Source organism: Acomys russatus, chromosome 22 (assembly GCF_903995435.1).
Source record: "Acomys russatus chromosome 22, mAcoRus1.1, whole genome shotgun sequence".
Classification (NCBI taxonomy): Eukaryota; Metazoa; Chordata; class Mammalia; order Rodentia; family Muridae; genus Acomys; species Acomys russatus.
The window spans coordinates 6,806,929-6,821,291 of record NC_067158.1 but is presented as its reverse complement, the minus strand read 5'-3'; the positions used below and the strand labels follow the sequence as shown (position 1 = coordinate 6,821,291).

Genomic DNA, 14,363 nt, shown 5'->3' with positions numbered 1-14,363 from the left:
AGGTCCTGAGTTCAATTCCCAGCAACCACATGGTGGCTCAAAGCCATCTATAATGTGATCTGATGCCCTCTGCTGGCCTTCAGATTCCAGAGCTCTGTATACATAATAATAAATAAACAAATCTTTAAAAAAATACATGAGATTTATGGAGAGATTGCTATAAGCCAGCAAGTACTGTACTAATTATCTACACCTATTGATTTACTCACTCCCAGCAATTCTGTAACATTATCCCAGGGTTAGCTTCCCATATAGACCAGATTTTAGGGGATGGGAGAGCTAACCCATTAGAATTGGACTGGCTAGGTACCCCAGTGCCTCTGGCCTGGGAGATGCATAATAGTTGCTCAAGCATAGCTAGAGATTGGCTGAAAATTTACTGCCAGGTTTGGAGGCAAAAGGCTTTTTAATGTTTATTTAAATTTGCCATCATCAAAACAATGACAGCATCAGCCTCATCGGAAGCCTCAGCTTCCCAACTGAGCATTCCAAAGAACGGTAACACACACGGTGAGAAACTGTGCACCCAGCACTGTGACCTGATCACCTTCCTGCGGCATGTCCACCCACACCTGTGTTCGGGGGGCTCAAACCCAGGCTCCCCTGCATCCAGGCAAGTGTTGGTTCTACGACCGAGTTCCAGCCCAGATCCTCTGTAGCATTCCAACCCTTGAATCTTTTGCTAAGTGTTCTGAGACAGAGTTGAATGTGAGATTTTCCTACCTCGGTTTCCAGAGTGACGGGGTGTGCCACCACACTCAAAACATAATCTTAAAGCCTAAGACTTTCACCTGTGCCACAGCTGACTTTCCAGGGAAGTGTGCAGAACACAGAGCGCTCCGGACTTCTCATACAGCGAAGGAGTCGGATCACGGGACTTTTTCCATGATTTTTGTCATTGCCATTTATTTCAATTAAAGAACTATGAGGTCAGAGTTAATGTGAGGAAAACCTTCAAGTTCTTGGCAGAAGGAACGCCTGTCTGTGTACCACAGATAGACACAAAATAAAAAGCACATTCTGTATAAAATCAGATTGCAATAAAGTCTGGTTTGTTAACATCAATCAGTAGTTCAGGCCCCTCAGGGAGAAGCAGTGTGCACTTTTATCATCTGTAAAAATCAAAAGAGCATATTCCCTTCTAAGTACAGTGACCACGGCCTGCTTACACATATAAATCCAAATCCTTCTACCAGGGAATCCAGGAGCCAATACATAGCTGGTAACTAACGGGGCCCACATCATTCACTAACAAACACTCTCTTCAAAATAAATATAGTATAAGTCATTTCAAAGTATCAGACAACCGAAAAGCAGTTATATTCTAGACCAAAACTTGCAAACATATTAAAAACATAATTGTCAAATAATTATGAGCCTCATATAGCATTTAAAGGGTACACTAAAAATTATAATTTCTTTTTGTGTGAACTGAGTGTAAGGCTTGAATTTTTATATGATAGATACTGATTTACATTCAGAATTCTAGTTGCACCAAGATAGGAAAGATGTTTTTTTTCAAAGTTGCCAAATACAAATAGCAAAAAAAAACTATGAATGTAACATTAATATAATTCTTGATTGTTGTGTGGTTCTTTTTGCTGTATGTAGTTTATTTTACATATGTGTAATAATATATATGTATATGTAAAAAATAAAAGTAATAAAAAAGAAACAAAAAAAGACTTGAATTTTTCTTTTAGAACTATTCTGTTACATATTATCATGGGTTATTCTCCAAATAATTTGAAGATGTGAAGCACAAGGCAAAGGAAAACAAAAAATAGAAATAGTGTGCATCAGCAGGGTGCAGTGGCGCACGCCTTTAATCCCAGCACTTGGGAGGCAGAGGCAGGCGGATCACTGTGACTTCGAGGACAGCCTGGTCTACAAAATGAGTCCAGGACAGCCAAGGATAAACAGAGAAACCCTGCTCAAAAAACAAACAAACAAACAAACAAAAATAGCATGCATCTTATGGTCTTCAGAGACCTATAAATAATTTCCAAACACATAATTTAGTACATGTTTACAGTCTGGAACAAAATTTCCCTGAGTATGTTATCTACCTGGTTAGGAAAAATTAAAACATGCTCTATAAAATAGTTTTATTTTTTCTTGAATGTATGAAATTTTAAGATACTTCTAAGTAACTAGCAATCATAACTTTTGAGGGTCTGTTGAAATAGATTGAGTAGATTGGTCTGAAAACCATGTAAGTGACTGTGACACAGAACTGCAATGACTTGCTACCTAAACCATCACAGGCTGCATTAGGAAATTCAGAATGTCACCAGAGTCACAGAGGAGAGAGGCAACAACCAGTTCAGGCTCAGATGACTTACAGATAAGCATGTAAAACTGAAAGAAACAAAAGTGGGATTAATATTGTACTTTCCACATAATAATACTGAAGAGTAATCCTTCTGGCCCAACATGGTATTGAAATAACTTCACCTTGGAACCCCATGAACTCAGCCTCCTGGTCTGTCGCTCCTTAGCATTCATACAAACTAACCTCAGCATCACTGGACAGTTCACCATGTAACATCCACTTACCAACACTATGCCTAAGACTTAATGGTTCCAAAACATAATGATCAGTGTACATGCACAGGAACGGTACCAATCATGTACCCCTAATTTCTTATGGTCTTACCAACTCTTCTCTTTCAAATAAATAAAGAGAAACAAACACTAGGGATTTTAACTATGTAAAGAGTGCAGTTATTTTCTACACAGTCTAGAATTATACAGATATTTATATAAGAAAATTTATATTTACAATTAGATTTAGTGACCCCTAACTATATATTTGTCTCAGCATGATTTATGTGGTTTGTGGAATAACTAAGACACCTAGAAGTCATTGTTTTGAAGATCTTCAAGAAAGAGCAATTTCAGATGTCCAGGAAGTGTGCCTTCTCTCTTTTTATACTTAGGGTGCTTTATGCAGGACGCCCTTGACCAAAACGACTTTTAGACCTAGGTTTTTTAAACAGAAAACAAAGTCAGACTTGCTTCTAGGGCAGCAGGGTGTTGTAGCTGCCTCAGTCTTTGTGCCTGACAACATCTACATTCAGTGAACAGTGTCGCTCATTGAGAATCTTCTAAAACCCCTGGAGTGAGCTGTAGTTTGGAATTCAGATTTCCTAAAAAAAATTATATATATATATATATATATATATGCATGTACATATATATACATATTTATTTTTTAATTATTTTTGGTTTTTCAAGACAAGGTTTCTCTGCTACACAGAGCCCTGGCTGTCCTGGACTCTCTTTGTAGACCAGGCTGGGCTCGAACTCACAGAGATCCGCCTGTCTCCGCCTCCACAGTGCTGGGATTAGAGGTGTGCGCCACCATGGCCGGCCGCTAACAATATTTTTAGAGAATGTAGTATGTGCATTGCGTAGCACAGGCAGGGCCAGTCTAGTGAAGCCTATTAATGTTTCCTCAGGGAAACAAACCGTCATTCAGACCGTGAGAAGAGTAAAACTGCAGCAGTTCAGGACGAACTTTTGACAAACATTTGACAAGGCTTTTGATTTCTGAGCTTTGTAAGTTTCAGAATCACAAGCTGGTCACATTAGCATTGCTAATACTAGTGTCCATACCTCAGGAACTTAAGTTCAAGAAAACGTTTGTGATGAAGGGCACAGACTTGCCAGTTAGCTTTATGAAGAGAAGTGAGGTGCTACAGACTCAGGAGGCTCTCTGATAAAAGAATAGGCCATCCCATTGCCTTCTCTGTAAGAGGAAGTAACCAGGTCTGTCAACTATTTGGTAGCACACGCCTGTAATCCCAGCACTCGGGAGGCAGAGGCAGGTAGATCTCTGTGAGTTTGAGGCCAGCCTGGTCTACAAAGTGAGTCCGGGACAGCCAGGACTACACAGAGTGGGAGGTGGGGGTGAGGAGCGGGGGGGGGGGGGGGGGTATAGGGAGGGAGAGATTAAGAGAGAGAGATTGAGACTTTAGAAGAATGCAAAGCCTACTTAAAACGTAGATGAGAACAGTGTTCTCTCTGGTCCCTGGTCACTTTCACAGCCTAAGAAAATGCCGCCCTCTATCTCCAACTGTCTGTCTGAGCGAGAGCAGCCAGAGGAGACGGCAGGGGACGAGAAAGAACAAGCAAGCGACAGGGAAGATTCAGGGATTACCATAAATACTAACACATCACGTACACAGTTGGACAAATCTGCCAATTCATAGTTGCACACTACTATTCTTACTGCACACGATGATGAGGAGGGTGGTGTGTAAGGCCTTGAGTGTGCCAGGGAAGCTGCTTACCTCTAGGCTGTACACAACAACCCCTGCCGAGTTCATTTTTACCAGCTGACTCAAATGGACTTGGCCAAATAAACCGAAAACTTAAATAAAAAAAAAAACAAAACACTAAACCTTTTACGTTTATGACCTTTAAAAATATTTTTAGGTTAAAATCAGTTCTGACTTTGATGAAATAAAAACTGAAAGCTTACTGCATGCTTCTAGTGTTTTAGTGTCGCTCTGCAGAGCTAGAGGCATCCTGCTTGCTCATTTACCTTGGATTCTTGTCCGAGCTGTTTTGCCGGGCACTGGTAGGCACAGAGGCTTTCACTTGTGCCTCAAGCCTAGAATAAATACCTCCTGCAAACTGTAAATAAAGAGACAAAGTCGAGTTACCGTCAAGGAAATAAAGCCTGACCCACAACATGACACACTTTCAATTTTAGAAAGGAATTTCGTTTTTGAGCTATAAAACTCAGGCTTTTGAAGTGTTACGTACAGTAAAACTTACCACTTTCTGGGTTGTTGACAAATGTATACAATTGTAAAACCCTTCAACGATGAAGACACAGACCTGTCTTATCATCCCTAAAAAAAATCCCCTTTCCTGAAGCTGATCCATCTAGCACATCCATCAACCACCAATCTGCTGGTCTGTTTGTACAGTTTAGCATTTTCCAGAACACACTGCATTAGGAGTCATACAGCATGTAGCATTTTCTTATTTATGTATTCATTTATTACACATATAGTGTACACCTGCAGGCCAGAAGAGGGCGCCAGATCTCATTCTAGATGGTTGTGAGCCACCATGTGGGTGCTGGGAATTGAACTCAGGACCTCTGGAAGAGCAGACAGTGCTCTTAGCCTCTGAGCCATCTCTCCAGCCCCGTATGTAGCATTTTCAATCTTTTAATTTCCTTGTCTTAGTATAATGTATAGATTTATCCATAGGAGGATTTTATTGTGTGTTTGTGCTCCTGTGGGGGCTAGAGAAAGATATCAGTAAGCCTCTAGTATTATTGTCCGCCTTGCTCCTCTGAGGCAGGGTCTCTCACTGAGCCAGCACGCCCTTCTGTCTCCTCTGCCCTTGGTGCTAGTTAGCACAGCTGCCTCTTGTCTGGGGCTAGAATCCGAGCTCCAGCTCCCATGCTGCTCTTAGCCACTACGTGACTTCTCTGGCCCTGAGTCTGTCTTTCTTTATTTTTAAACATGTGTAGTTTATTTGCAAAACCCCAAACTCTCTTCTCCCCTTAGGGAGGGTCTCATGTAGACTAGGCTGGGTTTGAACTTACTATGTAGCCAAAGATGACCTTGAACTTCTGATCCTCCTGCCTCCACCTTTCACGTGCAGGGACTGCACTACCGCATCCATTTTATGTGCTGCTGGGAATCAAACCCAGGGCCTGCAGCATGCTTGGTGAGCATTCTATAAACTCAACTACACCCACAGCAACCAAATACCCGTGAGCCTGAGGGTTCTTTGAAAGAGAAGGGTTATCGAGCTGCTATAGAAATCAGAGGAAAAGGAAGGGCAGGCCCGGGGCACAGCTCGGGCGGGATGACACCACTGAGCCTGGGGACGGCAAGCACTCAATTGCGGCTGTTGCCCACACTTCTGCTGAGTGCTGAGGCTACAGGCAAGCAGCCTATACCTTGTTTTGAGTTAGGCTTCCGCTGTCTCGTTTCTACCCTTTTAAATTGAGGCAACCTCAGAATTTTTCTTGTCTTATTTGTTAGATAAAGACATCATTTTTGAAGCCTTTCAGGTTTTTCACAATTATGAACAATGCTGCTATAAATGCATGGCATTATGAAAAGCTGCCAAACAATTTTCCATTCCCTTTTGCATCCCTACAACCTGTATAGAATTCCATTTGCTTGGTTCACATCCTTACAAGCACTTAAAATTTTCAGAACTTGCAGAAGTAGTATAGCACTGAGATGTTTTTTGTTGTTTTTTTAAACAACTGTTTAAACCAATTTATTAAAATAGTTGACTTAGGCGTCTGTAATGCTGACTTCAACCTCCACTCCTGGATCAATACTGATGGAAGTAATCTCCTTAACAATCTCAGAAGGACTGCGTAAGTCAATGAGTCACTTGTGGATTGTCATCTGGAAACCATCCCAAGTCTTGGAACTTTCACAAGGCGTTTTTCTTGTAGTGGGTCTCAGTGTCTTGGTAGGCACGTGCACCGCTTTCACTTCCAGATTCTTTTCCTTTGCGCCTCTGATCCAGTCGGCACACACCTTCTCCAGCGGCTTCACGTTGCGGCTGGTGAGCGTGATTCGAATTTGGTGAATGGCCACCTTGGGTTCCACGGTCGTCTTTCCAGCATCTTTAAAGGCCAAGGCTATCGCACAGCTTCCTGACCGACTTGTTCCTCAGCAGGAGCGAACAGCGCTAAGTCAGGATGGCAGCAGAGTGAACAGAGCTCCGCTGCATGCACCAAGAGATGTTAATTTGTATTTCTCCAATGACTACTAATGCTTCTTTTTTTCGTGTTTACTTGCTACCTGCAGCTCCTTCTTCAAGATGTTTGGCTAATCCTTAGCCTGGTTTATTTATTCATTGTTATTTTAAATTATTTTGTGTGTATAGGTGTTTTGCCTGCATGCCGGTATATCAGCTGTGTAGTGCCCTTGGAGACAAAGAGGGCCTTGGAACCCCTGGGGCTGGAGCAGTCGGAGAGGGTTGTGAGCAGCCGTGTGGGTGGTGAGAACTGAACATGGATCCTCTGCAAGAGCAGCCAGTGCTTGTAAGTGCTCTGCCACCTCTCCAGACTCTATTATTTTGAGACATGGTTTCTCAGGCTACCCTGGCTGACTTGGGACTTACTATATAGGTCAGGTGGGTCTGGAAATCAAAGAGATTCAACTGCCTCTGCCTCCCTAAGTGCTGGGATTAAAGGCATACACCACCACACCCAGCTTGCCTATTTATTTTTATTGAATTATTTTATTATTGAGCTCTTTTGAGATTATAATTTAATTACAATATTTTCCCTTTCTTTTCCAGAAATTCTTTATCAGACAAAATTTTACACATGGTTTATTATTTTATATGAACTTTTAATCCTCTCCTTCTCTTTTGGTTTTTTGAGACAAGGCTTCTCTGTGTAACAGCCCTGGCTGTCTTAGACTCACTCACTCTGTAGACCAGGCTGGTCTTGAACTTACAGAGATCTGCCTGCTTCTGCCTCCCTAAGAGCTGGGATTACAGGTGTGTCACTGCGCCCAGCTGATTAATTTTTCTTTTGTGGCTAATGCTTTAGTGTTGAAGCTAAGAAACTAAAACATTTTTAATAATTAATTTAGTGTGTGTGTATTGCACAAGTTTACAGGTCTTTTAGCTAAGAAAGTTTTATCTAACTGAAGATCAGTTTGTTTCCCTTTGTAAATTTTATGGGTAAGTAAATAGATGTTGTCCCATTTATTTCATTCTACTTTTGCTCTTGGGGGTTGACTTGAGGGTCCTGTGCATTCTAGGCATGCACTGCACCAGTGAGCTACATCCAGTAAGGACTAGGGCAGGAGCTGCGGTGCACCTGTGATACAGATATGCATAACACACAATGCTATTACATATACATCTTCTGGGAGTACAAGGAGAGTTCAGCCCCGAGTCTCAGCAAGATAGCATTTTACCTCAGAGTGACATCTAGGCAAGAAAGGTGACTAAATGCAGCACTTACTTTCTTCACTTGGCCAACAGTAAGCAGCCAATCTACTCTTGGTGTGACATTATGCTTTAAGGATAACATGCTTTATCAAGTATGAGAAGGGAACTTATGGACCATAAATAATGAGAGATGACAGAAAACTTGTATGTGAATTTTTGTTAACTGACATTGAATATAAAAATATCAAAGATGCTCTTTTAACATCCTTTTAAAAAATTTGAAAAATATTTTCCATGCTCAAAATAAAATAAGGAAGGAACGAACACGTTACCCAGTACAGTATAATGGCTTTGGTGGTTTGAATGAAAATGTCCCCAACAGGCCCATAGGGAGAGGCACTATTAGGAGGTGTGGCCTTGTGGAGGAAGTGTGTCACTAGGGACGGGCTTTGAGGTTTCAGATGCTTAAGCCAGGCCCACTGTGTCCGTGTCTGTCTGTCTGTCTGTCTGTCTCTCTCTCTCTCCCCTCTCTCTCACTTCCTGCTGCCGTGGATCCAGATGCAGAACTTCAGCTCCTCCTCCAGTACCATGTCTGCCCCCATGCTGCCATGCTTCCCCCTATGATGACAACGGACCACACCTCTGACCTGCCAGCCTCACTCAAATGTTTTCCTTTGTAAGAGTTGCCTTGGTCATGGTGTCTCTACAAACAGTAGAAACCCTAACCAAGACAGTAGTTACTTTTCGTGATGAAATAAATGCAGGAAGGAAATTTTTACGTAAGCATAGCACACTGGTGCATATTCTTACTTCTTTTGATTCCTTTGACTTGACTCGGTCCAGATCACCCAATCTCATTTTTATCAGATGCCCTGTAATTTCAGACATCCGTCGCTGATCTGAAAGTAAAAAACAGAACATTGCTTTTCCTAATAACAGTGTTCATTTTCACAGAAAGACTATACTCAACAAAGGCGTATGAACATGCCTGTTGCTGCTCTTTTCAGGTACATACTTCAGGCTATCTGTTAAGAGCTTAAGGGAGCACGGAGCAAATGGCTAACACGGGACAGCTGTACTGCCTTTCAGACGGCTGGGCGTGATGTGGTGTGAGGCTCTCCCAAGCATCGTGTGCTATAGTCTGATCCCTACTGTGGTAATATTGAAGGGTGCAGGAACCTTGAGGAGCTGGGGCCTGGTGGAAAGTGGTTAGTTCACTGGGGCCACCAGTCCTAGAAGGGATCAAGGGAGTTATTGTGTGACCTGTTTAATTCCTGTAAGGGCAGGTTGTTGTAAAAAGAATCTCTTGCTGGGTATGGTGGCGCATACCTTTAATCCCAGCACTCGGGAGGCAGAGGCAGGAGGATCGCTGTGAGTTCGAGGCTTTTGTTTGCTTTTTTGCCATGTGACTGTTTCCTCCTATACATGCTCCTTAGGCTGACATCTACCATATTAGCACTGTAGCCAGAAGGTGTTCACCAGAGCCAAGGAGACACTTATGGCACTGCAAAACTGTAAGCTGAATAAATGTCTTTTCTTTATAAAACACCCAGCTTTGAGTATTTTGTGTAAAAGCCACAATGTTAAGATGCAGCCTAAAACATATTTAGTAATTTTTTACAGTAAAATATGTAAAAACAAGTCTAAGAGATCTTAAAGTCACAGATGCATAAACAACGTTATTACCCACTGGATGGTCTAGTAATGAAAACTCTGATTGGTACAAAGAGAATGTGCACACGTGGGGGCCATATTTTGGAACCTTCGAGACTATTCAGCATATAATTCATGGGGCTGGAGAGATGGGTTAGTGGTTAAGAGCACAAACTCTTTTCAAAGGGGCCTTCTCAAAGTTGGGTTCCCAGCACCCACATTAGGCCTATATCAGACAGCTCCCCGCTGCCTTTGACTCCAGCCCGCAGGATAGGTGACACCCTCTTCTGGCTTCTAATGGTACTTGCACTTACCACCCCTACAAAGACACACAATAATAAAAACACTGTTGTTTATACCTAGCTTGTGTGTTACTCAGATAATAAAATTTACCATCTTCTCTTTGTGCATCTTGGTTGAACCTCAGGGACCTGGTGGCATCCCACTTATTCTTCTGCGCACTCACGCTGTTGGAGAAATGGGACAGGCACGAGCATTGGTGCTGCTGTCAGAGGGGACTGCCAGCACAGCCCGTGCCCAAACCAAACAAGGGACGGATTTCCAACTGGACACGGAACAGATACTCACATGAAAGGAGAAACATCTCTAGAAGTTGACTGAAAAAAAGAGAAGATAGCAATGTCTAATCCGAGCATAATTATTAGGGCTCTCATTAATTACAAGAGCAATTTACATTTATTTGAGTTCAAGACACTATACCAAGAACATCTGAAACTGTGATTAATTTAAACCTTGCAGCAACAGCTAAGAGTGGTGGTGCCCATGTTAATCCCAGCAGAGGCAGGCAGGGCTCCATGAGTTTCAGGCCAGTCTGGTCAAGATGGTGAGTTTCAGCCCAGCCAGGGCTATATAGTAAGACCTTGTTCAAACAAACAAACAAACAAACAAACAAACAAACAAACAAAGCCCTGCAGCAAAAACGTCTATAATAGTGAAAAAAAGCTTATTATGACCTTCATGGTAAACAGCTTCAGAGAAGAAAGTTTATCAAAGAGAAAAAAATACAGACTTTGAATGTCTATCTGTTGAACTCATGCTAAACTTATGCAATATTGAAAAAACACATTCATACATCTGTAGTACTTAATTAACTAAGATCCAATGTAACTGGGTCTTATCTTTTTTCTTTTTAAAAATTTTAAGTGCAGGTGTTTTGCTTGCATGTGTGTGTGTTTGTGTGAAGGTGTTGGACGCCCTGGAACTGGAATTCCAGGCAGTTTTGAACTGCCATGCACATGGTAGGAATTGAACCCAGGTCCTTTTGAAGAAAAGTCAGTGCTCTTAACCACTGAGCCATTTCTCCAGCTCCTGTGTGGATCTTAGCTTAAAAATAGCCTTTAATACATGTTGGGACTCAGGGATTCTGTTCAGTCACCTGCAGGTACTACTGTTTTGTCAGGAAAATAAAGTGAATTTTCTAGGTCATGAAACAGAATTTATGTCAATTTTAAAAGTCTATTTACTTTTTATAAATCCATACTACTGGTAAAAATATTAAAAAGTTTAAATAGCACATATAATAAAAATTGTCTTTAGTGGTCCTTTCCACATGGAGTTAATCTCGCCAAGTGCTTGTGCACGTGGAAGGGAATCATGCGTATCCCTCTCTTACAGAGGATGGTGTGTCGTGCCTATGCAGTGTTTTGCACCTTCCTTTTCCAATGCTCCTGTATCTTCTGGATCCCTATCTCTGGCTGTCCTGGACTCACTCTGTGGACCAGGCTGGCCATGAACTCACAAAGATCTGCCCACCTCTGCCGCCCAAGGGCTGGGATTTCAGGCGTGCGCCACCACACCTGGCCCTGCTTGTTTACTTCTTATACGTTAAAGGTGCGTTGCATCTTCCAGTTACCTTCTCCAGCACCTTTTCTTTCTTTTGAGAACAGGGTGAGGACAGCTGCTTCTTTGGTTGCTTATTAAACTTCTTTGGCTTCTCCCTTTTCCCTGGCAAACAAAGGACAACATTAGGAACATGAGTCCCGTTCTCCCACAATGTCATTGCTACTTTTTTCCCCCCCCGCGACACGTTTTCTCTGTGTAACAGCCCTGGCTGTCCTGGAACTTGCTCTGTAGACCAGGCTGGCTTCAAACTCAGAGATCCGGCTGGTAAAACAGTTTTAAATATCCCCAGCTTTCTTTAAAAGTATAAAGAAACCAAAAATCTAGTTGGATGTGATGGTGCCCTCTGGGTAGTCCAGAGGTGGAGGCAGGAGGATCAGAGAGTCAAGGCCACCCTGGGCTACAAGAGACCCCATCTGAAAACAGCAAAAATGGAAACTGCCCTTCCCACCTCTGGCACACCAATGATCCAGGCTTCTACTTTAAGAATTAAAAACATCTTCTGACAGTGACTTCCCGGAGAGATCATGTGCTTTGAGAAGACTCGCCTTTGCCCGTCTAGGAGAGGAGAGCAAAGACGAGAAAAGCACCTGCTGCATTCCGTGTTTCGGATGTGACATGCTCAGGTCACATAACCTGCCGCCATCACTACCCATGCACAAATAGCAGTGTGTGTGTTGGCTGCTCCACTCTCCTGTCAGTCCACATGGAAAAGCATGGCTGACAGGAGGATTCTCCTTCAGGATGAAGCAGTCCTGAAAGCACCCCAATTCAAGATGAGAGGGAACCAACCCAAGAAGCACATTTTGGATATGAAAACAAACTCAGTTCCAAATAATTATAAAGAATGAAATACTTTAAGAGCAAATGCCAAAACAAACTACAGAAAAATATATATCCAAATCTGCTTCTTTGAAAATATTAATAGTAATTAAAATTCTAGCAAACTAGCAAGACAAAAAAAGAAACAAATTCCTAATACCACGAGCAGAGATGCCAGCGTTACACAGCCTCCAGATACAAAAGAGCAATGTTATGCCAGTGAACTAGGCAAGATGTGATTTATATTACTAAAACAGATAAGAAATTGAACACTTGGGCAGCATTACAATAAAGAAGCTAAATCCATAATTAAACCCCCTATGGGGGAAAATCCCAAGCCTGAATAGCTTCCCCACCTGTGTGCATCGTCATCTATGGTATGGGGAAGGGAGGTCCCGGCTGGGCTGCTGCTCAGTAGTGGCAGGCTTGCTTAGCAGCCCCTAACCCCACCTCCTACCCCTACCAAAAAATGTGAGTAGTACACTTTGTAATTTAGGGAGTTATGACACATTTGATATAAAAACTCAAAATAGATTCCTAAGAGAACTGAATATTCCAATGAACACCAACAAAATTTTCTCAGTAATATATTAGTAGGTCAAATGGTATAAAACATGGTATCTCTTTAACAAGTGGAGTTGACCTCAGAAGAGTAATGTAGCACTTGAAAGTCAGTCAGTACTGTACTAGCACCATGAAGGAAACAATTTGTATGATCTTAGTAATCAAAGACAAAAAAACACTTGATAAACTACAAAATTCATCCACTACAAAAACCTAGCAGTGCAGAAATAGAAATGATCTTTTCAACTGAGAAAAGCATTCATAGAAGCCACTAATTATTGTTAAAATTAGTGGCTAAAGACAGGACATTATAAGCAACCTAATGTGGTTACGGGGAATCAAACTCAAGTCTTCTAGAAAAGCAGCATGCTTTCTTTCCTTTTTTTTTTCTTTTTTGAGACACAATTTCTCATGTAGCCCTGGCTGTGGCTGTCCTGGACTCACTTTGTACCAGGCTAGCCTCGAACTCACAGCGTTCCGCCTGCCTCTGCCTCCTGAGTGCTGGGATTAAAGGTGTGCACCACCATGCCTGGCTGCGGCAAGCTTTCTTAACTGCTCAGTTCCCCCCTCCCCTCTCTCTAAGAGTAAAGATGATATACACAGAGGACCAGGGTTTGTTTACTTACTTATTTTCTCTGTGTTTGTGTGAATGTGTGAGCACCGCGGTACACATGCACATGGGGAGGCCAGAGGGACAAATGTAGGTGTGGGTCCCAGGTAGGCTTGGCAGCCAGCACCTTTATGTGATGAGCCAGCAGGCCAGCCCGGGTTAGGGAATCTTAATGGAGCTTTCTTTTTGTTTCTATTTCTCAGTGTCATCTGACATGTAGATATGTAAAGCCCATAGACCATGCTTGCATTAAAATACCCAGAATATCACTCTCCATAAACAGTGAAGGTTGACTTTAATTAGGAGCCATTACTTTGTTTCTTGGACACTTCTTCTTCATCACCGACTTCATCTTCAGTGACCTCAGACCCAGTGGTGTACTCTTCCTCTTCTGAGAACAACGACTGTTGTTTCTAAGTGGAGAGAGAGACATGTCACATTTACCTAGTTAACGGTGAGTCAAGTGAGAACTAATAAAATGGGGCCGGAGTGACGGCTCAGCAGTTATGAGCATGGCTGCTCTCCTGACTGACACAGCTGGATGCCATCACTCACATCAGGTGCCTCACTGACAGGTACAGCCAGAGAGCCACAGTATGCAATGCCTCTGGCCTCTGTGGGCACTCACATGCATGGGTGCGCACACACACACACACACACACACACACATACAACTTAAAATAAACATTTTTAAAAATGGACTAATAAAATACTAGGTATAGTAATGTCAGCACTTGGGAGGCTAGGCAGAAGTATGGCAAATTTGAGGCTAGCCTGCTCTACACATGGAGACTATGTCTCAGAAAAACAAGGCGAACAAACACACACCATCTAGTTATACATGCCAGAGACCCAGTGCTGGGAAGGGAGAGGCAGGAGGATAAGAATTCACAGCCACCCTCAGCTATACAGTGAATCCCCAGCCAGCCTGGGCAACATGAACTTATCTGAG

General features: G+C 42.4%; 1 protein-coding gene and 1 pseudogene across 5 annotated transcripts in view; both read right to left on the bottom strand.

The window, feature by feature from the left end:
• Positions 1–704: 704 nt before the first annotated feature.
• Positions 705–14,363, bottom strand: part of Sanbr (SANT and BTB domain regulator of CSR) — a 51,920-nt gene continuing 38,261 nt past the window's right edge. For 3 of the 5 annotated variants that reach the window (XM_051164951.1, XM_051164954.1, XM_051164955.1), the window contains 7 exons: positions 13,725–13,824; positions 11,429–11,520; positions 10,144–10,172; positions 9,949–10,022; positions 8,713–8,801; positions 4,553–4,644; positions 1,943–2,361 (listed from right to left, as the gene is read on the bottom strand). In XM_051164951.1, the coding sequence (XP_051020908.1) occupies positions 2,283–2,361; positions 4,553–4,644; positions 8,713–8,801; positions 9,949–10,022; positions 10,144–10,172; positions 11,429–11,520; positions 13,725–13,824 (555 nt within the window). In that variant the 3' untranslated portion in view covers positions 1,943–2,282. Of the gene's footprint in view, positions 1,113–1,942; positions 2,362–2,668; positions 2,986–4,552; positions 4,645–8,712; positions 8,802–9,948; positions 10,023–10,143; positions 10,173–11,428; positions 11,521–13,724; positions 13,825–14,363 lie in introns of those variants that run through there. The other 2 variants (XM_051164953.1, XM_051164952.1) reach the window with 2 other exon arrangements.
• LOC127205472 (40S ribosomal protein S20-like) lies at positions 6,263–8,044 on the bottom strand (annotated as a pseudogene).